The sequence below is a fragment of the Choloepus didactylus genome, chromosome 6 (assembly GCF_015220235.1).
Source record: "Choloepus didactylus isolate mChoDid1 chromosome 6, mChoDid1.pri, whole genome shotgun sequence".
In the NCBI taxonomy this organism is placed as follows: domain Eukaryota; kingdom Metazoa; phylum Chordata; class Mammalia; order Pilosa; family Megalonychidae; genus Choloepus; species Choloepus didactylus.
The window spans coordinates 5,405,186-5,427,182 of record NC_051312.1 but is presented as its reverse complement, the minus strand read 5'-3'; the positions used below and the strand labels follow the sequence as shown (position 1 = coordinate 5,427,182).

The 21,997-nt window shown below is 56.9% G+C and overlaps 1 protein-coding gene across 5 annotated transcripts in view; it reads left to right on the top strand.

Annotated features, from left to right (window-relative positions):
* ANO1 (anoctamin 1) overlaps positions 1-21,997 on the top strand; it is a 174,762-nt gene that overhangs the window by 92,283 nt on the left and 60,482 nt on the right. For 3 of the 5 annotated variants that reach the window (XM_037840408.1, XM_037840405.1, XM_037840406.1), the window contains exons 4-8: positions 13,521-13,619; positions 14,398-14,549; positions 15,995-16,049; positions 18,818-18,869; positions 21,490-21,555. In XM_037840408.1, the coding sequence (XP_037696336.1) occupies positions 13,521-13,619; positions 14,398-14,549; positions 15,995-16,049; positions 18,818-18,869; positions 21,490-21,555 (424 nt within the window). The remainder of the gene's footprint in view (positions 1-13,520; positions 13,620-14,397; positions 14,550-15,994; positions 16,050-18,817; positions 18,870-21,489; positions 21,556-21,997) is intronic. The other 2 variants (XM_037840409.1, XM_037840407.1) reach the window with 1 other exon arrangement.

The window sequence follows — 21,997 nt, the reverse complement described above, 5'->3', positions numbered from 1 at the left end:
AGGTGCAAATTACCACACATGAGATGACCTAAAAGAACTGAAATTTATTCTCTCATGGTTCTGGAGGTCTGAAGTCTGAAATCAAGGTATGGGTGGGGCCACAGCCTCTAGGAGAGACCCTCCCTCACCTCTTCCAGCTTCATGGCTGCCAGCCGTCCTTGCGCTCCTTGGCTTGCAGCTGCAGCCCTCCAGCCTCGGCCTCTGACTTCCCGTGGCCTTCTCCCATGTGTCCAAACTTCCCACTTCTTCCAAGAACATCAGTCATTTAGTCAGGGCCGGGCCTCACCTGCACCCGATCACACCTGCAAAGACCCTGTTTCCAGATAAGGCCACGATCCCCGTTACCAGGGTCAGAGCCTGTCTTTTTGGGGACACGAGTCAACCCACCACACTAGGCTGTAAATGTCATTCCTGGATAAGTAGCCATTTCCCCCCCGGAAGCAATCAAATCACCAAGTGGAGCTTCTTTCCATCCACAGCTCCTGGGCCGAGGGGTTCTCTCTGGGCAGCCCTTTGCCTTCCTGAGGTTCTGCCTTCCAGCGGGTGCTCACGAGCTCTGCGCGGGGTCTGGTTTCCCACCGGAGTTGGGAGAGTGCACGAGGGACATGAAAGAGTTCTGATGTCCAGGAAGCAAAGATTTGAATTTAGCAAAGACTCAAGGAACCTCTCTCACCGGTCTTGAGGGCAGGGGCTGGAAACCAGGCATTGGCTGGGACTTGCGAGTCTTCTCCTTGGCTTTGTCTGAGCGGGGGCACTCGGAAGACACAGGCAGTCGATTCTTGCCGACTTTTCTCACTGTTCTGCCCGGCCGGCCCTGCAGCTTTTTGCGGGAACAATACTGCTACTATGCAGAGTTTATTTCAACTTGTCATTTTATAACTGGAGGAACAAGCAGGCTGCCTCAGAGGCAGAAAGGGTGCTGGAGAGCTCAGCAGCAGAGGCCCCTTCCTGGGAGCTGGGATCTCAGACTCGGCCCTCCATGGCATGCCTTGTCTGCTCTCCAAGGGATTGTCTCTCTATCCGTGTAATTTTCTCCTGGTGGGAACTTTAAAATCTCATGCAGGTGGGGAGCACAGCCCAAGCAAGGTGGGGAGGAGGGAAGGAAGGAGGGCAGGCAGGTGGGGAACACAACCTGTGCAAGGTGGGGAGGAGGGAAGGAGGGAGTGCAGGCAGGTGGGGGGCACAGCGTGTGCAAGGTGGGGAGGAGGGAAGGAGGGAGTGCAGGCAGGTGGGGGGCACAGCGTGTGCAAGGTGGGGAGGAGGGAAGGAGGGAGTGCAGGCAGGTGGGGGGCACAGCCTGTGCAAGGTGCGGAGAAGGAAGGAAGGAGGGCAGGCAGGTGGGGAGCACAGCCCAAGCAAGGTGGGGAGGAGGGAAGGAAGGAGGGCAGGCAGGTGGGGGGCACAGCCTGTGCAAGGTGGGGAGGAGGGAAGGAGGGAGGGCAAGCAGGTGGGGAGCACAGCCTGTGCAAGGTGCGGAGAAGGAAGGAAGGAGGGCAGGCAGGTGGGGAGCACAGCCTGTGCAAGGTGGGGAGGAGGGAAGGAGGGAGTGCAGGCAGGTGGGGAGCACAGCCTGTGCAAGGTGCGGAGAAGGAAGGAAGGAGGGCAGGCAGGTGGGGAGCACAGCCTGTGCAAGGTGGGGAGGAGGGAAGGAGGGAGTGCAGGCAGGTGGGGAGCACAGCCCAAGCAAGGTGGGGAGGAGGGAAGGAAGGAGGGCAGGCAGGTGGGGGGCACAGCCTGTGCAAGGTGGGGAGAAGGAAGGAAGGAGGGCAGGCAGGTGGGGGGCACAGCCTGTGCAAGGTGGGGAGGAGGGAAGGAGGGAGGGCAAACAGGTGGGGAGCACAGCCTGTGCAAGGTGCGGAGAAGGAAGGAAGGAGGGCAGGCAGGTGGGGAGCACAGCCTGTGCAAGGTGCGGAGAAGGAAGGAAGGAGGGCAGGCAGGTGGGGAGCACAGCCCAAGCAAGGTGGGGAGGAGGGAAGGAAGGAGGGCAGGCAGGTGGGGGGCACAGCCTGTGCAAGGTGGGGAGGAGGGAAGGAGGGAGGGCAAGCAGGTGGGGAGCACAGCCTGTGCAAGGTGCGGAGAAGGAAGGAAGGAGGGCAGGCAGGTGGGGAGCACAGCCTGTGCAAGGTGGGGAGGAGGGAAGGAGGGAGTGCAGGCAGGTGGGGAGCACAGCCTGTGCAAGGTGCGGAGAAGGAAGGAAGGAGGGCAGTCAGGTGGGGAGCACAGCCTGTGCAAGGTGGGGAGGAGGGAAGGAGGGAGTGCAGGCAGGTGGGGAGCACAGCCCAAGCAAGGTGGGGAGGAGGGAAGGAAGGAGGGCAGGCAGGTGGGGGGCACAGCCTGTGCAAGGTGGGGAGAAGGAAGGAAGGAGGGCAGGCAGGTGGGGGGCACAGCCTGTGCAAGGTGGGGAGGAGGGAAGGAGGGAGGGCAAACAGGTGGGGAGCACAGCCTGTGCAAGGTGCGGAGAAGGAAGGAAGGAGGGCAGGCAGGTGGGGAGCACAGCCTGTGCAAGGTGGGGAGGAGGGAAGGAGGGAGTGCAGGCAGGTGGGGGGCACAGCCTGTGCAAGGTGGGGAGGAGGAAAGAGAGAGGGCAGGCAGGTGGGGAGCACAGTCTGTGCACAGTAGGGAGGAGGACCTCAGAGGGCAGGTCGTGCAACTGACCCGGGCCAAATCCAGACCCATCTTCCTACCCTCGGGAGACTGCACAGTCAATCCCAGTGTCCCCTCTGTGGAACGGGGAGAGCTTAGTGTTGACATCTCTGGTGTATCAGCCGGGGAGCCCCAGAGAGACAGAAGCAAGAGGATATACGTGTATAGATATATGCAGATTCATATTAAGAGATTTATTTTAATGAACTGGCCCACGTGATTGTGGGGCTGGCAAATCCAGAATCTGTAGAGCGGGCCGCAGGCTGGAGAGTCTGGTAAAGGCGGTATTACCGTCCTCAGTCCAAAATCCTTAAGTCACTCTGCAGGCTGGAGACTCAGAGCAGTAGATGGTGTCGTCTTGTTTTTATTTTCTTTTATTTTTTTTTAATTAGAGCGGTTGTAAGTTTATAAACATCACACACAAAGTACAGAGTCCCCATGTACCCCTCCCACCCCACACTACAGTTTTCCCTATTATTAACATTTATAACTTTGTTACAATTGATGAACCCATATTATTATAATCGTGCTATTAACTGTAGTCCATGGTTTACAGTAGAGTTCACTCTGTTGTACAGTTCTATGGGTTTTTTTCTTATTTTTATTATAGTAGCATATATACAACTTGAAGTTTCCCATTTTAACCACTTTCAAATATACAATTCAGTGTTTTATTACGTTCACAATGTTGAGTTACCGTCACTGTCATCCATCAGCAGAAATTGCCATCCCGCAAACAGAAACTCCCATTTCCCACCCCCATCCCTGCCCCTGGTGAGCTGTATTCTAATCTCTGACCCTACGAATTTGCATATTCTAATTATTTCATATCCGTGAGATCATACAATATTTGTCTTTTTGTGTCTGGCTTGTTTCATGCAACATGATGTCCTCAAGGTTCATCCATGTTGTTACGTGTGTCGGGACTTCATTCCTTTTTATGGCTGCATAATATTCCATCGTGTGGACAGACCACATTTGGTTTATCCATGGCTTTGGTGATGGACGCTTGGGTTGCTTCTACCTTATGGTAATTGTGAATAATGCTATGAAAGTAAGTGTGCAAATATCCGTTTGAGTCCCTGCTTTCAGTTCTCTTGGGTATATACCTAGAAGTACTATTGCCAGGCCATATGGTAATTCTATACTTAACTTTCAAAGGAACCTTCAAACTGTTTTCCAAAGAGACTGCACCATTTTACATTCCCCCCAACAGTGCACTCGGGGTCCTATTTTTTCATTCCTCTCCCACACTGATTATTTTTTAAGTGATAGCCATCCTAGTGGCTGTCAAGTGGTATCTTATTGCAGTTCTGATTTGCATTTCCCAGATGCCTAATGGTGCTGACGTATTTACATGTGCCTGTTGACCATTTGTGTCTTCTTTGGAGAAATGTCTGTTCAGTCCTTTTCTCATTTTTTTTATTGGGATTTTCGTCTTTTTTGTTGTTGCATTACAGGCGTTCTTTATATATTCTAGATATTACACCCTTATCAGATATATGGTTTCCAACTATTTTTTCCCCCATTCTGTAGGTTGTCTTTTCACTTTCTTGATAATGTCCTTTGATGCACCTAAGTTTTTAATTGTGTTGAGTCTCATTTATCTATTTTTTTCTTTTGTTGCTCGTCCTTTCAGGGTGAGAATAAAGTCTAAGAATCTATTGTCCAAATACAAGGCTCTAAAGATTGCCCCCTGTGTTCTCTTCTAGGAGTTTTATAGTTTTAGTTCTTAAATTTAGCTCTTTGATCCACTCTGAATTAACTTTCACATGTGGTATGAGGTGAAATCTTCAGGCAGAATTTCTTCTTTTTCTGGAAACCTCAGTTCTTTGCTCCGCAGGCTTCCAACAGGTGGGCTGAGCCCCTCCCCCATTACTCTCCTTTACTAGAGTCACCTGCTGGGGAAGCTAATCCCATCCAGAAAACGCCTTTGGCGCAACATCCAGACTTAGTGTTTGACCAAACAACTGGACACCAGAGCCTGGCCAAGTTGTCACCTCAAATTAAACATTGCACCTGGATCATTCAAGTAGTCCTTGCTAAGGGCTTAATGTGGAATCTGGCAGGCGATCCATCCTTAGCTGCTGATAGTAACACTCTATCGGCTGTTAGTGTTAGAGCACAGCTGCCCAAGAGAGAGAGAGAAAAGAGCCTCTCCAAATCCAACTGAACACTACGCCAAAAATCCCTTGTGTTTTACTTGATATTTTATTTTCTATCAGGACTTTGAAATGAAAAGCAAAAATAAGTTCATGGGTTAGTCTCATTGTCCCGGTAAATATCCCAATATTTCTTTGATAATTGGGCTCCCTAGCTAAAAGAGGCTTTCAGCAGTTAATTCAGCCATTTAAAAATCAAAACGTGGTTTTGGTTGTAGCCGAGGCCATTCAGGGTTTCAGAGTGGTTGAAGTTGAGTGGATCTCGTCTCCTGGCTGTTCCCTCAGATCATAAACTGCGTTTTACAAGAGGCTCCCGTAAATCCAGGACTTCTCACCCGAGATGTGCCAGGTCTCCTGGGGGTGTTTGAAAGAGCTGTCATTGGCCACAGCCTGTTGCATTCACCTGCTCTGCCGGTGACGGGCAGAACCAAAGTCTATTAAAAGACTGTTTGGGTTCGGCGAGCTCTGAGCGGTGCGTGGGGTGCTGCCAGCACGATTAGCCGAGGTGGCTGCGTCGTATTCATTTCAGAGGGAAGAGATGTTCTTCTGATGAATCATTCCCAGGAGTGTGCTGAGATGACAAGGACTGAAACAGTCTGCGATTATGGAAAATGAGGTCGCCTCCAAGAGGACCCAGTGGCATGACCTCACCCAATTTGAAGCAAACTTTGGGGCTCGCATGAAATCTCCTAGGGGAGAAAAATCCAGAGACTGCATCAGATACTCAAACATTGGAGGACCCCAAAAAGCTTAAGAATCATTACTCCAAAGCAGGGTTTCTCAAGCTTGGCATAAGAGGCATTTGAGGCTGGATAATTCTTTGTTTGAGGGGCTGTGGGATATTTAGCAGCATCCCCGGCCCCTGCCCACTAGATGCCAGTAGGACCCCCTAAATCGTGACACCCCAAAATGTCTCCGAGCATTGCCACATGTCCTCTGGGAGCCAAAACTGTCCCCCCTGCTTGAGAAGGAAGCAAAGGAAGAAGAGGGAGCGAGAGAGAGAGATGGGGACGGAGGCACAGGGAGGCCCCTTGGGGGCTGGGGGCAGCTCCCACGTGTCTGCTGGCTGGGCCGCCATGCCGAGGCCGCCCTTGGGTGCATTATGCCATGTTACTCCTGCACAAAATGGGGAGCAGCCCACCCACATCTGTGACCCCCTACATGCTATCCGGCACTTGCCGTGACAACACGTGTTGTAGGGGGCTGCTGAGAGACGGGCATGGCTGAGGGTAGGATGGGGGCCAGATCCAAAGGGCCAGACAACAGCTGAGACCCAGCACTGGAGTTGTTGTCCCAGGAGGGGGTGGCTGGGACGAGGCCGGGGGTACCGAGGCAGGTGGGAGGCAGAGCAGAGCAGAAGATCCCGGGGTCTCCAGCCTTGGCCTGTCCTCCCCTCTGCAGGAACCAGCTGGAGGGTCTTCTCCAAACGCCACCTCTAGTTCTGCGGGTCCGGGGCAGGAGCGAGACTCCCGGGGCATGTCGAGGCAGCTGCCCCTAAACCCACATTTGGGGGTGTGAGGAGCAGGGGGTTGAGGACCTTTCCCCCACTGAGCCCACAGAAGCATCTGCAGAGAGCCCTCTCCCACCCCCGCCAAAACTCCCGCAAGGCCCCGATTTGTCCAGTACTCCAGAGGTGGCCCCGGGACAGAGGCCCCTGCACTGGCTGCTGTGAGCTGAGGTCTCCGCGGGGGAAGTGTTGGCTCTCCAAGGACCGTCTCGCTGATACGCACTTTACTTGTGATGCTGAAGTGCAAAACACAGGAAGGCTGAGGGCAGCCAGGGCAGAAGAGAGCAGCGGGCTGTGGCCACCTGTCCCCCGCTCCCTCCCCCAGGGCCTGTGGGCTCCGAGCACCCCAACTCGAAAGCTGCCTCCCTGAACACCGTGGCTTGGAAAAGAAAGGCTTTGACCTCATAAGGTGGGTGCACACTTGAGGGGTCTGTGAGGGGCCTGTGTCAGGACCCCCGGGACAGCGAAGGGCAGGAAGGAGGGCCTGTGGGCAGAAGGCCCGGGTCTTCTAGAGGAGAACCCCACCCCCACCCCCAGCATCAACGGGGTCAGCTTCCAGGGCCCCCATTAAGAGGACAAGTGTTTCCTTGCAACTAAGATTCGTTTGCATTTTTGAAGTCCAGCCTCAAAGCGCGTTGGACGTTATTTATGTCCGCGAGGTCGTTGCCGAGAAGGCCACACACTGGAGCCCGGCTGCGCGTGCTGGGGGCTGGCCGTGGCCCACGCTGCCCTCACAGTGAACTTGACCCTGGCTTTGGCAGAGCCTGTTAGGGCCCTGGACACAAGAACCCTGCAAAACCCTGTTGCTTTCATGCTGCTGTCTGGGGTCTGTCCTGTGCCCCGAGCCGCTCGCTGTTGTTTCTCAGCTGGAGCTGTTGTGCTCGCTTGGCGACATCTGCTTCCCATCCCCGGGGACGTGCCTTTCGGAAAGCAAGGGAGGGCCCCGTGTCGCAGGAGAAATGGGTGCTGCTTTCAGACAAGCTTGGAGATGCACAGAGTGGGGAGGCAGGGGCCTGAGCTCAGAGAGCAGGGTGGGGTCAGAGCAGCTCGCTCAGAGGGTTGGGTGGGGTTGGAGCAGCCCCCCAGAGAGCAGCGTGGAATGGGAGCAGCCCCCCGGAGAGCAGTGTGGGGTGGGATCAGACCCCCGGAGAGCAGGGTGGAGTCAGAGTGGACCCCCTCGGAGAGCAGGGTGGGCTCGGAGCAGCCCCCCGAGGAGCAGGGTGGGGTGGGAGCAGCTCACCTCCTTTCTGGCTGAGCAGCCTTGAGCAAGGGGCACCCCTTCTCTGGACTTCCTGCCCCATCTGTGGCACATTCTTCGTGGAGCAGAGGATGTGGGGTGTGAGGGTTGGCACGTGGGCCTGGCTAACTGAGGCAGGAGGGTCAGGAAGGAGGAGCCCCTTTTACAGATGAAAATAAAAGGCACCGAGAGAGGAAGCCAGGAGAGCAGAGCCACCTGCCCAAGGTGGCAGAACCAGCATTTGAACCCAGGTCCCAGCTCTGACCCCCGAATCATGCAGCCTCCCCCCCAGGCTTAGGAGTACCCCCCCACCCCGGGAAGGAGGGGTCCCCTGCACGATGGGGCGCTGGAGGGTGCTGGCCATCCTGAAATACCATGTCTCCATTCATAATTCCACCAGCACTGGCTTATTTCTTTGGCTCCAAATGGTTTCTGTCTTCCTGAGTCTTCTGCTGAGGCCCAGTGCACGTTGTGTGCCTTTTCCTTTTTCTTTTTAAATTTTTTATTGTAGTGGCTCATAATTTCTCATTCAAACCGCTTTCAAGCATACAATTCAAGGGTGTTAATTCCAATCCCAATATGGCTTTTACTCCCACTGCCGTTTAATTTCAGGCCTGCTTGGGTGTATTTCAGCCTTGGCTTGGTGGAGAACTCTGTTTTTTTAGCCATGCCTTTAAGGCCCCCCATCCCCACCCCCCAAAGCTGCTGCACGGTGATGAGGGGTGCCAGGTGGCTGGGGTGAAATCTTTGCCCTTCTGCCTGCAATTTGGACATCCCTATGTTGTGCCGCAGTTAGCAAAGTTCCGGAATTCTGCGAGCCAGTTTTTAAGCTGTTTGAGCTCAGACTCGGCCACAGCAGCAATATTTACCCCTTGGCAGATGCTACAAATCAGGGTTTCCGTTGTTTGTTTTTGTTCCGGCTTACCAGCAAACCCCCGCTCCAGCCCGGCGCCTCTTCCTTTCCTTGCAGGGAATGAATCTTTTTAAACCTGTCTGTTGAGTTTTTGACTCTCATTATGCTTGCTTTATTTCTAGAAGTTCTGTTTGGTTGTTTTCCAGGTCTGCTGGGTCATTTTTAATAGTTTCCTGTCCTCTGCAGGTCTTTTCTCTCTTGATGTTTATTTCTTTAAGTGCGGTGAGCGCGGCTGATTTATTATCCCCTAACGTTTCTGGGATCGGAGGCCATGTGGGAGGCCCCCACCCTGGCTCTTCCACAGGTCCAGCCTTAGGTACCGCCTGTGGGCTCCCTGAGGCCTGGGACACCCACCCTGGCCAGCAGATGCCCTGTGCTTGTTTCAGCCCCACGTCTGAGGGCGTTATTGTCAGTCTCGCCCAAGGTTTCCAGATCTGCTGGGACCCCGCTGGGACCCCACCTTCCTGGCAGCCGAGGCCACATGGGACACAAGGCACCCAGGCTGCTCCCTGCCCTGTCCCCTCCTTCCCTATCTCCTGCTTGGCTTGGCCCGAAGGCGGCTCTCCTGGGAGGCCCCTGAGGCTAGGGGGGGAGAACCCTCCTTTTCCAGTCAACTGGGGGTGCAGTAAGTGTGGGGGACCCCATCTGGGGCAGGCCTGCTCCCCGTGGCCCCCTCTGACATCAGGCTTGCAGGACATGCTGCCAGGCAGCCCCTTGCATGGCACAACTGTCCGGCTCTGCGCTCCGGGGTCTCTTGTCCCCTAGGCTTGCCGCCGTGACGGTGCCTCTCACCATGTCCCTAGCGGCACTGATCACTGTCACCAAAAGTTGGAAGCTGCCCGAGTGTCCACCGACAGAGGAATGCTGTCCATGCATGCAAGGGGCTATTACTCAGCTTAGAAAGGAAATAAGTCCTGATTCACGCAACCACGTGGATGAACCTACAAACATCTTGTTGGGTGAAATGAGCTAGGCACAAAAGGGCACATATTGTCCTCCACTTGCATGAAATATCCAGAGCAGGCAAAGTCAAAGAGACAGAAAGAAGCATAGATGTTCCCGGGAGCCAAGGGAGTAGGGGAGGGGGAGCTATTGCTTAGCGGGAACACAGCTTCTGTTTGGGGTGAAAAAGTTTCAGAAATAGATAGAGGTGGGGTGGTGGCTACAGGATATTGTGAATGAGCCCTGCACTTAGAAATGATAAAAATGGCCAATTTTATGTCACGTGTGTTTTGCCACAATAAAATTGGAAGCAGGGCCCCCGAAAAGGGTCCGGGGCCGTGGGAGGAAAACACAGTGGACAGCACCTTCCTGGGGGTGAGTTGGCCTGGAGGTGATTGGGGAGCGGACTGCTGGAGGCAGCACTGACACAAGGGCGCTTGGGGGTCCCCCACCTTCTGTCCCCAATTTCTGAGGCCGCCCTTCGGCCACAGGAATCCAGCCGATGGAAGCCAGCGGGGCCAGTGCTTGGCTCTAGAACCTCCAGGCCTATGGGCAGCTGTGGGATGTCTAGGGCCCACCCCCGGCCACTGTAAATCCCCAGTGGGAGCTGGCTTGGTTTGTGATTTTCTTCGTCCTTCCCAAAGGACAAATCCAGAAACGATTATGGTCGAGTCAGGGTTCCTGCGTGTTGGATTCAGAATGGAGGTTTAAACACATGCAGTTTGTGCTGGGTGAGGTCGGGGCCTCTGCCTCCAGATGGGCAACTTCAGCCCGGCCCCTTCAGCCCCTCTGGTTGGGCTGTTTCGGGGACCTGATGCTGTCCCCAAACGGTCCCCTGCGGTCCACCCAGGTTGGCCCTCCCCACCCAGCCTCCAGATGCCCCCCATGGGTGGCCAGTCTGTGCCAAGCTCACTCCTTGGAAGAATTGGGGGGAGGAGAGGGGACTGCTGGGGAGGGGGGCACTGGGGGACTCTGGTTAGGCTGGGCGCCATGTGAAACGCCCTATGGGTGCCTTCACCCAGCTGGTCCCATGACCCTTTTCCCAAATCTCACCAGATGTTTCCCTGGGAGACACCCCCTCCATCCTATAAACAGAGGAGCGTGCTTTCCCAGGGAAGCCAGCAGCAGCGTGGCTCCTTGACCGTCTTCGGGAGAAGTCTCCCTGGACTCCGAGGGAAGTTGTATTTTGGGTCCTTGCGTGTGGTGAGCGAGGCACAGAAATAAATCTGGGCCCAGAGCCGGAGGAGATGGGCCCAGCCACACGTGCGCTGGTGACGGGCAGCGCCTCGGGGCTCCAGGGAGGCTGCCACTGGGCCGACCCTTGCCTGTGAGTCAGTGGCGCCTGGGAAGACCCCCACTTCTCAGGTCCCTGCACCTTTAGTGACTCCCCAGTGCTGGGGCGGCGGCTTGAGCATCCTCCCTGCAGGGGTCCGTGCACGTAGACAGGCTTGGGGGGCCCGGCTGCCTCATGTCCAAGGAGCAAGCCATCTCCAAGCGCAGCAGGAGCCCCTCACAGCCAGGTGGATGCAGGGGTGCTAAGAGCACATGGGGGCTCCCCACCCTCTGCAAAGCAGGTCTTGTCTTGCCCCACCTTTGCAGAAGAGGAAATGGAGGTTCCTGAGGCCTGTGGGCTGCCCCATCCCACCTGGTGCACACCCGACCTGCCCCTCCGGGCACTGGAGGGATCTGGGCTCCTGTCGCCTGAGCCCCAGGGCTGCCTCCTCTCGCCCATGCTGAGATGTGTCGGCTCATGGAGGGGGTCCAAGCCCACGCTACCTGTCCTCCAGCCCCAGGCTCCCTATCCATGCTCCCGGCTCTGCACCGACGTGCCGCACGGGCACCCCTCTCAGCCACTGCTTGACAGGCCCTCGGCCCAGAATGCCCCAGTCCTCCTCAGATCTTCTTCCAGACCCAGCTCCTGGGCCCCTGTTTCTGAAAAGCCCCCTAACCTGCTCGGAGAAGGCTTCTTGCAGAAAGCCCCTTTCAGCTCCAACCCTGCAGATTCGTGATGGGTGAGCTCCAGGCCCTGCACTGAGCATGTGTCCTGGTGCTTCAGTTTGCACAGCTGTGAAATGGGGACAGTGAAGGTCCCTCCCTCCCAGGCAGGTAATGAGTGTGCACACGTGATGCGTGTGCAGCAGGGACTGGTACATAGAAAATGTTCAGTGGATTTTAGCTCCTTCATCATCATCATCATCGTCATTAAGTTGGCATTCATTCTTTCATCCGTTCATGCATTTGATGGATATTTGTGGGGCGCCCATTCGGTGCCCATCGTGGGCAGGGACAGAGGCGACTGTCGGGCAGGGGGGTCAGCAAGGCAAAGCCTCAGCAGGGCCCACCCGGTGTGCTGGGCACGTGCACAGAGGAGGCCAGGGCCGCTGGCACCAAGGACAGGGCGGAGTGTAGGATGGTGCCCGCTCGGCCGGGCAAGGCCTGTGGACGTCACTGCCCACGTGGGTGACCGTGGGAGGAGAGGCTTGCTTTTCTCTTGGGATGTGAAAGAAGACAGGAAATGGAGCTCTGGGGTTACGGGGGGGGGGGGGGGTGGAGTCACACACACCCCAACCCCAGGTGGGTCTTGGGGTGCCTGACTCAAAAACCTTGCCCTCTGCTGCCCAACTGCCTGGCTTTTTCCGGGTTCCGTTCCTGTCATAGGTTTCTGCCCACTCCTACTTGGCGGCTGGCAAAGATTAAGTGAATTTATTTGGCCCACTTAAGAAGCTTTTTTTTTTCCTTAAAAGTCATTCCCAAGTGACTTTGGCTCTGTTGCTATTTCCCAAAATCCCACGAGCAGCCTGTAGGCTTTTGCACACACTCACAGCCCAGATAACCCAGGTGGGCCGAGAGCCGAGCACCGGGCCTCACGCCAGCGTGCCCGGGTTGGGGGGGCAGGCCAGCCCCAGGTGACCCTCCCCCTCTGAATCCTGGTTCCTTCATCAAAGGCTGGACTTCCAGTCAGTTCCTTAAGCCCCAGGATTGTGGACGAGGCTTCTTCTGGAGGCCCAGCCTGGACCCAACCCCTGGGAGTCCCTGTTGGGAAGTCAGAGAAGCCGATTGACCCATCAGGCCACCCCAGTTCCGGAAACATCATGTTTCTTTGCTTTTTGCTGCAATTCCTTCAACACCACGAGGCACCCACTTTATCTTGGAGGGATGGGGAAGTCCAGCTGACGGTCCCTGAGTCTGGTGGGGAAACCCGTCATTCCGCAGAGAACCTCATAGACAGGAAAGCCGGGGGGGCATGGAGGAAGGCCGCGGTGTCGTGGCCTCCTGGCTCTCACCCACGATGGCCAGTGGGGCCCTGGGCAGCTCTGCATGTTTCAAGGTGGGCACCTACACCTGCTGGCCGGGGGTCACTCCCCAAGCCTCAGCGTTCCTGACTGTAAAGGGGAACGATAGTGGAGCAGGTGGTGAGGGTTGACGGCATGACGCTCACATAGCCCTCAGCTCCAGCCGTGCTCAGTGCCCCTTGGCTGTTTGTTACTGTCGTTCGGACACGCCGGGGAGAGACGTGGCCTGTCCGAGCTCGCGGCTCTTCAGCATGGAAAGGGGCTGGACTGGAGTCAGGCCACCTTGTACATCTTGCATGAGGCTGCCCACCCAGGTTAGGGTAAAGGTGGGGCAGAAGCAGGGAGCTGGGGGATTGGGCTGGGGGCAGGCAGAGGTCTGGCTCTGACCCTAAGACGCCCAGAGTGGGGAACCTGCAGCCTCTGTCTCCTCGTACCTGCTTGGGGACCCGGAAGGTACCCAATGCTCCTGGGTCGAGGCTGAGGGGCCTGGGCTCTGGTGTGGAGAGGTCCCCTTCTGTAGCCTGAACCCCTCTGTGACTACACCTCCCTGAAAACTTTCCCAGGTGTTGGAAGTCTCTGGGGAGCCCACTCTATCCCTGCTGGTTCTTAAATGTCCCTGTGTGACCAGGGCAGCCCACTTAACCTCTCTGAGCTTCCTCCTGCCATGCAAAGAGGGGGATCCAACAGCCACCTCAAAGCAGCGTCAAGAGGATCGAGGCCACACATAGTAGCTGCTCAGTAAATTGTGCTTGCATCCAGAGGTTAAAGATTTTTTCAACAGGTGTCCACCCGCCCTGACTTAGGACTTCTCTTCTCTTTCTAGACCAAGATTCATGGGGTTGGGTTTGTAAAAATCCACGCCCCCTGGAACGTGCTGTGCAGAGAAGCTGAGTTTTTGAAACTAAAGATGCCCACAAAGAAGGTTGGTGGTGCACTTTCTACTCCAAAATCTATTGCCGGGTGCAAATGTCGCCCAGAAGTCCGGCAGTAAAACGTTGCTGCCACGAGGCTCTGAGTTGTCATAAAAAGTCAAGAGAACTACAGCACCAGCCCCGAGAGGGTGATGTGGCTCCGGTGTGACAAAGACGTCCGAGTGCCTTGTGGGGGCTGTAACCCAGGCCTGGGCTGTCTTTAGGGACCCCGAGCAAACCCCAGCAAGAGGTGGCCCGAGCAGCAAAGAGCCCACTGCTCCAAAGACTGCTGAAATTTATTATAATACAGATTCAATTTTTTGTACTGGTGGCGTCTCAGCTAATTTATCAGCTCTGTTTCCATTATATTTCTCGGCCTGCTGGGACTTTGTGGTTTTAATTTCTGACAACTTTCAGTTAAAAAGTGGTTTTATGGTGTATTCCTGGCTCTCGTTTTGGAGTCAGTACCAACTTCTGTGGGTGGGGAGGGCATCAGGGTGAAGCTGAGCTCTCTCAAAGGCGGCCTCAGCCTCTCCCATCCTCCGAAACCTTCGGTTGCATCTTTTTAAACGTAAGTGAAGTCGGGGGGCATGTCTTCTGGAATGCGTTGTCAGTGCCCTTTTGGCTCTCACTCCTGAAACTCTGGGCTTTCAAGGTCCGTGGAGAAATCTGAGTGGCGTGGGGTGTCCGGGCTCACGCCAGGCCCTGCGTTCCCACAGTGTGCCATCTTGGGGAGTGGGGGGCGGTTCTGGGAGCCCCCCGAGGACAGAGAAGATGTCTCACCCACAGGTGTATCACATCAACGAGACCCGCGGGCTCCTGAAAAAGATCAACTCGGTGCTCCAGAAAATCACAGACCCCATCCAGCCCAGGGTGGCCGAGCACAGGCCCCAGACCAGCAAGAGGCTGTCCTACCCCTTCTCCCGGGAAAAGCAGCACCTGTAAGTGGGGACCCCCCCCCCCCGGGGACCCTGTTTCAGCCCCAGCGTCATCCGGGAAATAAGAAATGGGGTTGTGGGGCAGAATCCTCTAAGGTTGAAGGGGAGCCTCCATCCCCCAAAGAGGAGGGAATTTCAGCCTTATGAGCTTGTTCCCATAAGACCTTTATAGTTGCTGAACCCCAAAGAGGCCCTGGGAATTATTTCCGAGATCACCGTCCGAGCAGAAGAGGGAATAAAAGGTCTTGTTCTTCTCAGCAGCATGTAGGACAGTGGGGAAAAATAGCGGGGGCTGAGTGAGGACACACTGGGGGCCTTAGCTGGGAGCCAGAAGCCCCCAAAGCACTGGCTGGCACATCGCCTCCCCTCCTGCCCTGCTCCAGCCCTCCCGGACCGTCAGCCCCCCGGAGGGTCCAGGTAGCCTGGCCTCCTGCCACACCGGCCACCGGACCCCAGGAACAGCGGCACTCCTGAGCCCCCCAGGGACTTGCAGCCGGCAGGGGTTGCCTGGCAGCTCCTCGTCTGTTCTGGAATCTTCCCTTCTCACCTGCTCCCAAGGGGCAGTGGGGCGTAGCCACCTGGGTCAGCCTCCACGGGGCCTCGCTGGGCGGAGCGCGAGCGTGGGCAGAGGAGGGGGTGGAGCCGGGCTCGGTGTGCCTGGGTGGGCCTTGGATGGCTGCTGGACCCTGCTTGCCCCTCCTTGCAAGGAGGGAAAGTGCTCGATTTGGGTGGGATGTCACCCAGCGAGAAGGGGGCTGCCCCAGCCCGGCTCCGTCCAGGAGCTCTAGACGGGCTGTGTACTGGGGAGGCCAGGTGACCCCAGGCCCCATGCCCTGTGCCCTCGGTGCTGTCAGGGCCACGTCACCCCGCCTGCCTGGCCAGGGCCCAGCTCCCCTCCATGCCCCGTGGAGATGGACACCCTGGGAGCTCCACCCTGGCCCTTCCCTGAGCTCTTGGGGAGTGGGCCATGCATCTTCGGGGCACCCCTCCTGCCCTCAGGAAGCCTTAGGAGGGCACTGTGTGGCCCCAGACATCTGGACCGAGGCCACTGGAAGTTTCAGGGAGGTCATTTTAAAACCTAGAACTTTCCAATGGTGGAACGATCCCATCCGCAGCCCTGGCAGCGTTGAAGCAAAGACATAAAAAAAATTACCTGCCGAGGCTATCATCAAAGGAGGCAGGGGCCTTTGGGAGGGAGGTCTGACCATGCTCGCCCCTTGGGTCACGTCCCCCCTGCACAGGTCCCGGAGCCTTCCCGGGGGTGGGGCAGGGGTGATGAAACAGACTGTTCCAGAAGCCCAGGGAGGGGTCCGATCGGGTCTGTGGGTGGCGTAAGGCCAGTTTCACGGCTGCCGCCAATGGGGACGGTGTGGTTTCCCAGGGCCGTGGAGACTGGCAGAGCCACCTCATGTGAACCGTGTCTCCTTTTCTTCCCATTATTCCTACAGATTTGACCTGTCAGATAAGGATTCCTTTTTCGACAGCAAAACCCGGAGCTCCATAGTAAGTAGATCGCGTGTGGAAAGCACTCACGGGCGAGCTGCCCCGTGGGACACGGGTGATTATTTCATCTCAGCCAGCCTCCCCCAGGTGGAAGGCAGCTCTAATTGTCTGGGACAGAAATAATTAGGATAATTCAGCCAAGAGGCAGCCGGGTGCCCAGGGGACGGCCGTGGCCCCCGGCTGGTGCAGAGGAGGGGAGGCAGGGCCCAGCAGCAAGGAGCAGCAAGTGAGAGACCCCAAAGCCCTCAAGTTATATAAACAAGGGGTCTGCATCTGTGTCACCCCCAGCACCTCCTGCACAGCCTCTTTGCACTTTCTTAATTGTCGTGGTCCTAGCAAACTGGGGCTTTGGGGCCAGAGGGGTGTGAATTAGGGGATATTTCCAGGGTTTTGCCGGATGAGCAAACTGAGGTTCGAGGCCACCACGGGGACAGGCAGACCTTGGGAGTGTCACTGAGCTGTCCTCAGACTCTCCAATCCCCCAAGGGTGGTCTGCAGCGCCACCCAGAGAGTCACGCGGGTGGGATGCTGTGTGCAGTTAGCGTGTATAATAAGAAACTATAAGGAGCTAGTTTTGTGCCAAAATATCCACTGCCCAGGGGAGCTCAAGGCAAAGCCATATCCCAGCCACAGTTTTAACCTGAGTGAGCTCACGTTTTCTACACCATTCCGAGAAGGGGAAATTGCAATGGCCCACTGAGTAAACTGAGTCACTGCCTAGGCACCCCAACTTTTTACATCATCCGGGGCTGCTAAAAGGCTCCTGGAAGCCCAGGGTAGGGTGCAAATTCACTCTCGCTCTCGGGGGAGATGCTGTGGCAGGGCAGGGCGGGGAGGGAGGGGGCCCGTGAGAACCCGAAGCTCTCGTCCTCGTCTCATTGGGAAGCTGCCGTGAAGTCGGGCTCAGCCCCCGTCCCTGGGTAGTGGCTGAGGCCACTGCTAAGCTCCAGAAAGAGGTTCTGTCAGCATCAGCGAGTGTGGGCTGAACGATCCATGACTCCGGTTACCTGGGGGTTTGCTTCTCCTAGAGACCCTCCTGGAAGATTCAAAGCTTTGCCCTCAAGTGGCCAGGCCAGTGGTGGGGGTCCAGGGTGGGGTCACTCCAGGCAGAGGGCAGGGGTGTGGCAAGGCCTCCTCACCGGAATGTGCCAGTCTTGGACTTAGGCCTCTGGCAGTAGGGAGCCACGGAAGGTTTGGGAGCAAGGTTTTGGATGTGGTAAGGTCTGTTTTAGAAAGGTCACTTCAGGGGAAGGATGGCCATGGGGTCATGGCAGAGGTCATGGGGTGGAGGTAGGGACACGATGGATAGATTTGGGGGAGCTGCTGAGGGCTGGTGATTCATTCATTCAGTGAACCGGGTTTTACTGAGCCCCTGCCACATGCCCAAGGCTGGGGGGAAGCAAGACACACCTCTAGAAGATGGCATGTGGCGGATGGCCTCGTGAGCACAAATGAAGAAGACAGGGAGCAGGGGCGGTGGGCGAAGGTGACGCGTGGTCATCTGGATCTCGGTGGGACAAGCGTCTCCAGCAGAAGGAACGGCGAGGCCGGGCGAGCGTTAGGGGAGTTTGAGGCAGAGACGGGAGGCTGGGTGCACTTATCAGGGCTCTTCAGAGAAAGCAGAGCCCGTAGGAGATGTTTATATACAAAGAGCTTTGTTTTAAAGAGTTGGCTCACAGCGCTGTGGGGACTGGCAAGTCCAAAATCCACAGGGCAAGCCGCAAGTTGGAAACTTGGTCAGGAGTTGAGGCAGCAGCTGTGAGTCTGAAATCCACAGGGCGGGCGGCAGGAGTTGACACTGCAGACTCGAGGCAGAAAATCTTGCTCTTAAGGCCTTGAGCTGACTGGACAAGGCCGACCCGGCCATCGAGGGTGAGCTCCGTGGCTTAGAGCCAGTGGGTGTTAGGTGTTAGCCACATCTACGAAATGCCTCGTGGCAACACCCAACTAGTGTCTGGCCAAACCACGGGGCACCACACCCAGCCAAGTGGACCCATCGCCCCGGGGCCCTAGAACAGAACCGAGTGGGGGTGGAGATGGCGGAGAGCCTGGGGAACCACCGGGAGGCGTTGGCCTTGACCGAGTGAGCGGGAGCCCCAGAAATCTCGAGGAGAGAACAGGTGTGACCCGACACGCTGATGGGGAAACCGAGGCACAGAGTGGTTATGTAGTTTGCTCAGCATCACACAGCCACAACTGGTGGAGCCGGGGCTCGAACCCTGGCAGACAGACTCCCGAGCCTGGGCTGCTGATGCCACCAAACAAAACCTTCCAGGGGTAAAGGGGCCTGGTGCCCTGTCTCACGGGCCCTGAAACCAGCACACGCTGCTCTGTAGACGGGAATCCGAGACCTGCCCCCGCTCCCATCCCAGGTTTCTAGAATGTTCTGGGCTGCCTTTGGGAGCCGTCCTGTTGACTGGGGCCCTGTGAGCAGCAGAAGAGGAGTCTTCAGATGCCCGTGAATTCCAGCTCCTCGTTCAGCAATAAGGGGGCTGTGTGCCCACTGCCAAGGGAGTCTGGACCACCGTGAACAGAGAATTGGCACAGCTTGGAATGGGAAGCATTTATTGCCCAGAATGTTAAGGAAGAAATGAAAGCCGTGCCCTCTCCACGTTACACAGATTTATCCCTTTGACAGTCTTGAGAATCCGGCGTCCCACTAACTGTTCCGTAGGGAAGCCTGTGCCTTTCCTTGGAAAGCTGCGGGGGTCATCCTCGAGGGGCCTCGAGTAACTCTTTGCCCCCCTCCTTTTGTCCCTCTGCCACAGGTGTACGAGATTTTGAAGCGAACAACGTGTACCAAAGCCAAGTACAGCATGGGTAAGGACATTTTTCGGGCCTGAAATCAGCGTTCGTTTCCGAGCTGTAATCTTGCCTCCGCATCGTCTCTGCAGGCAGCTGATGGGGGATTTTTTAAAGGGTTTTGATTTGAGCCTGGGCAGCAGTTTCACACGGGAGAGCCGGGTAGCTGGACGGAGAGGACTCCAGGACACCAAGGCGGTTTTACCCCCGTTAAACACAAAGGCCTCATTCACTGGGCCTTGAGGAATTTTCTCACCGTGGGGGTGCAAAGTGTGGCTGGACATGAGCCAGCATCCGGGGTGACAAGGAGCCTTAACCCTCTGTGGCTCCTCTGGGTCCCAGCCTCAGGGAGCTAGCCCAGGCGGCGCTTTGGGGCGAACTGGAAGTGGCACCCCCTGTTCAGATGCAGCTTGACAAACAGCAGTGGGATCCGTGCCAGCCAGACCAGGGCCTGCTGGGTGTCAGCCCCCACCTGCCCCTCGAGCAGTCACTGCCACGTTCAGAAGTCCTGGTTCCGGGACCTGCCACAAAATCATGCAGACCGGGCCCCTCGGGTACCAGCCAGAGATACAAGACCTTCCCACGTAAAGCTTGGGAAGGGTGCCACCCCCACCTGGGTCCCGTCCCCCACACCTGCAGGCTGAGTTTGCTTGAGTTAAAACAATTAAGAGTAAAGGAAGGCCCTTCCTAGCCATTTCCCCTTCTTCTTGAGCTCTTTTATGCCTGATGGAAACTGGGCCAACGGGTGGCAATCCATCATTCTACAGAAGTAGGAGAACTCCCCAGGCCGTGGCTCGAGGGGGGCATGGCGAGGCCTGGTAAGAGCTGCTCCCGGGGCCGTGGAGGGGGAGTCCTGGCCAGAGCCGACTTGCTGTGGGGCTGAGATGGCCATGGGCAGTGGGGCCTGGGGGAGGGGACAGAGTGGGGGTGCTAGAGGTGTGATCCCTGGGACAGGCCTAGACGCAGGGAGGTGGCGAGTTCTGGCGGATCTCGTTCCCTGGCCAGCGTGGACGCTCACGGGGACTCACTCAGGTGGAAATCTCCGATCCCGTGTCCCAGACCACTGGGGATGGAGGGACCCATCCTGGGGTCGAGGGGAGCCAAGGGGACAGACTAGGTTAGAGGCTAGAGGGACAGATCCCCAGTTGCCAGGACCTGCTCAGATGGCAGTGTTGAGGAGGGTGGGGAGGGGGAAACAGGAAGAGCTGGGGTTTTTGGAAGTGCTTCTCTAAGTCCCTGCTGCTGGGACATGGGGCAGCACTTGGGAGAACATGGACATGCCGCCCCCCTCATGAGCCTCAGTTTCCCCATTGCAGGCCACGTGTGGGTTTGCCAGGAAGGTCTGCTCAGCTGAAGCCCACTCACCCCCTCGGGTGGTCCCGGGCTGGCACGTCCATGCCAGATATTCCTGCCGGTTTCTGGCAGGGCTGGGCTGCCCTCCTCGGCCTGCTCCCAGCACCTGGTGATGGAGCAGACAGAGAGCGGGGTGCCATCTCTGCACCCCCACTTCACATGGGTGCCTGTCCCAGAGCCCCACCCCCAAATCAAATTCACTCATCAGCTTGCAGCAGGGGTTGATGGACTCCTCACCCACCAGGCTGTGTCCAAATGCTGGGGCCCCCTGCACCCCAGGGTTCATATTCTACGGGAGGAAGACACAGGAGACATCTACAGATAAGCCAGAGTGTGATCTGGCAGGCGAGGGGACAGGGAGTGCCGGGGGTTAGAAGTGGCAATCGGGGAAGGTCTTGCAGATGAGTGACTTTCAAGCCGAGACCTACAGAAAATGAGGGGTGCACCTGCCAGGCGGGGGGGGGGCTACCTGTGCAAAGGGCCTGCGGTGGCATCACACTGGGGGTGCCCTGGGAACGGGGGAGGCAGCGAGGCTGCGGCGGACGTGAGGCGGGGAGGTAGCAGGAGATGAAGACCAAGCAGGGGCCTCCAGGCCTCGGCAACACTTTTACTCCAAACAATCATGGGAGCCGAGTGGCATGATCCACTGGATTTTCAAGGATCCCTCTGGCTGCTCATGGCCCCACTAGATCCCACCTACACGCTTGATGCAGGTGAACATTTTGCCCCCAAGCGGCTCCAGGGGCTCCCACCTCCTCCTCTCCTGGTCTGACTTCACGGGGTCCCTCGGGATTCCCGACTGCCCAGAATGCGACCGCGGAGGTGGCCCGGTTTTAAGTTGCTTTCAGAACGTCATTTTCGGTGCAGAGTAGCAGAGGGCCCGCACCCCAGGCCGTGGAGAACTCGGCCTCACACTGCACCTGGAAGCTTCTTGAGCCAGGAGAGGGTTCAGTGACGAGCAAAGGGCAAAATGAAAACTCAGTGCAGTGGCCCCCCAGGGTGCGTGCACCCCAATTTCCAAGCACCCCCTTTTTGGGGGCCTGTCCTGGCTTGGCCTTCTCTGGCGGTGGGCACCAGCCTCGCCACCTCCTGGGAGGTTTGGGGCGATTATTGTTTAAACACGCCAGGGCAAGGCCTCCGGGCGGCAAACACCAGCCCGGCCGTCACCCCCCAGACCCCCGGAACCCCACCAGCCCCCGGGGTCGCCCACCACCAGCGCCTTCTCAATTGCAGCTTTGATCCTTTGAGGCCCTTTCATGTAACTAATAGCCGGATGTATAAACAGGGCAAGGAGAGGGAAGAAAGAAGGACTCTGCCCTTTTAAGTAAAAGGCGAAAATGTGGTAAGCACGGTAAGTGGGTCCGGCCCGCCGCGGGGCTGCAGGGCTCCTCCCTGGCTTCTCCAATCAACCTCAACCCTAATTCCAAATTGTATGTGTGTTTCTTACACCATCAATTTCTCCATCCATACTCTTCTCGTGATTCAGCTTTTCTAACCACTCAAAACCCACCCTTTCCGAGCTGCAGGCTTGCCCGCAAGCAGGTGGGGGTCGCTGGTGAGCTCAAGGTTTGGGGGTGACCGAGTCTGGCGCCCCATTCCTCGAGATACAATAACACCCTCCTGGGGTTTCCTCTCTGTCTTCCTCGTCCCGCCAATCGAGCATGTCTTAATCATCCACTAGGGCAGTTAACAGCCCGACCGCCTTGTTTTCAGGGCCGAAGCCCCAGACAGGGGGCTGAGCTCTGGGTGCCAGGCTCATTTTGCTTTGAGAAAACTCAGTGGCCGAGGCACCC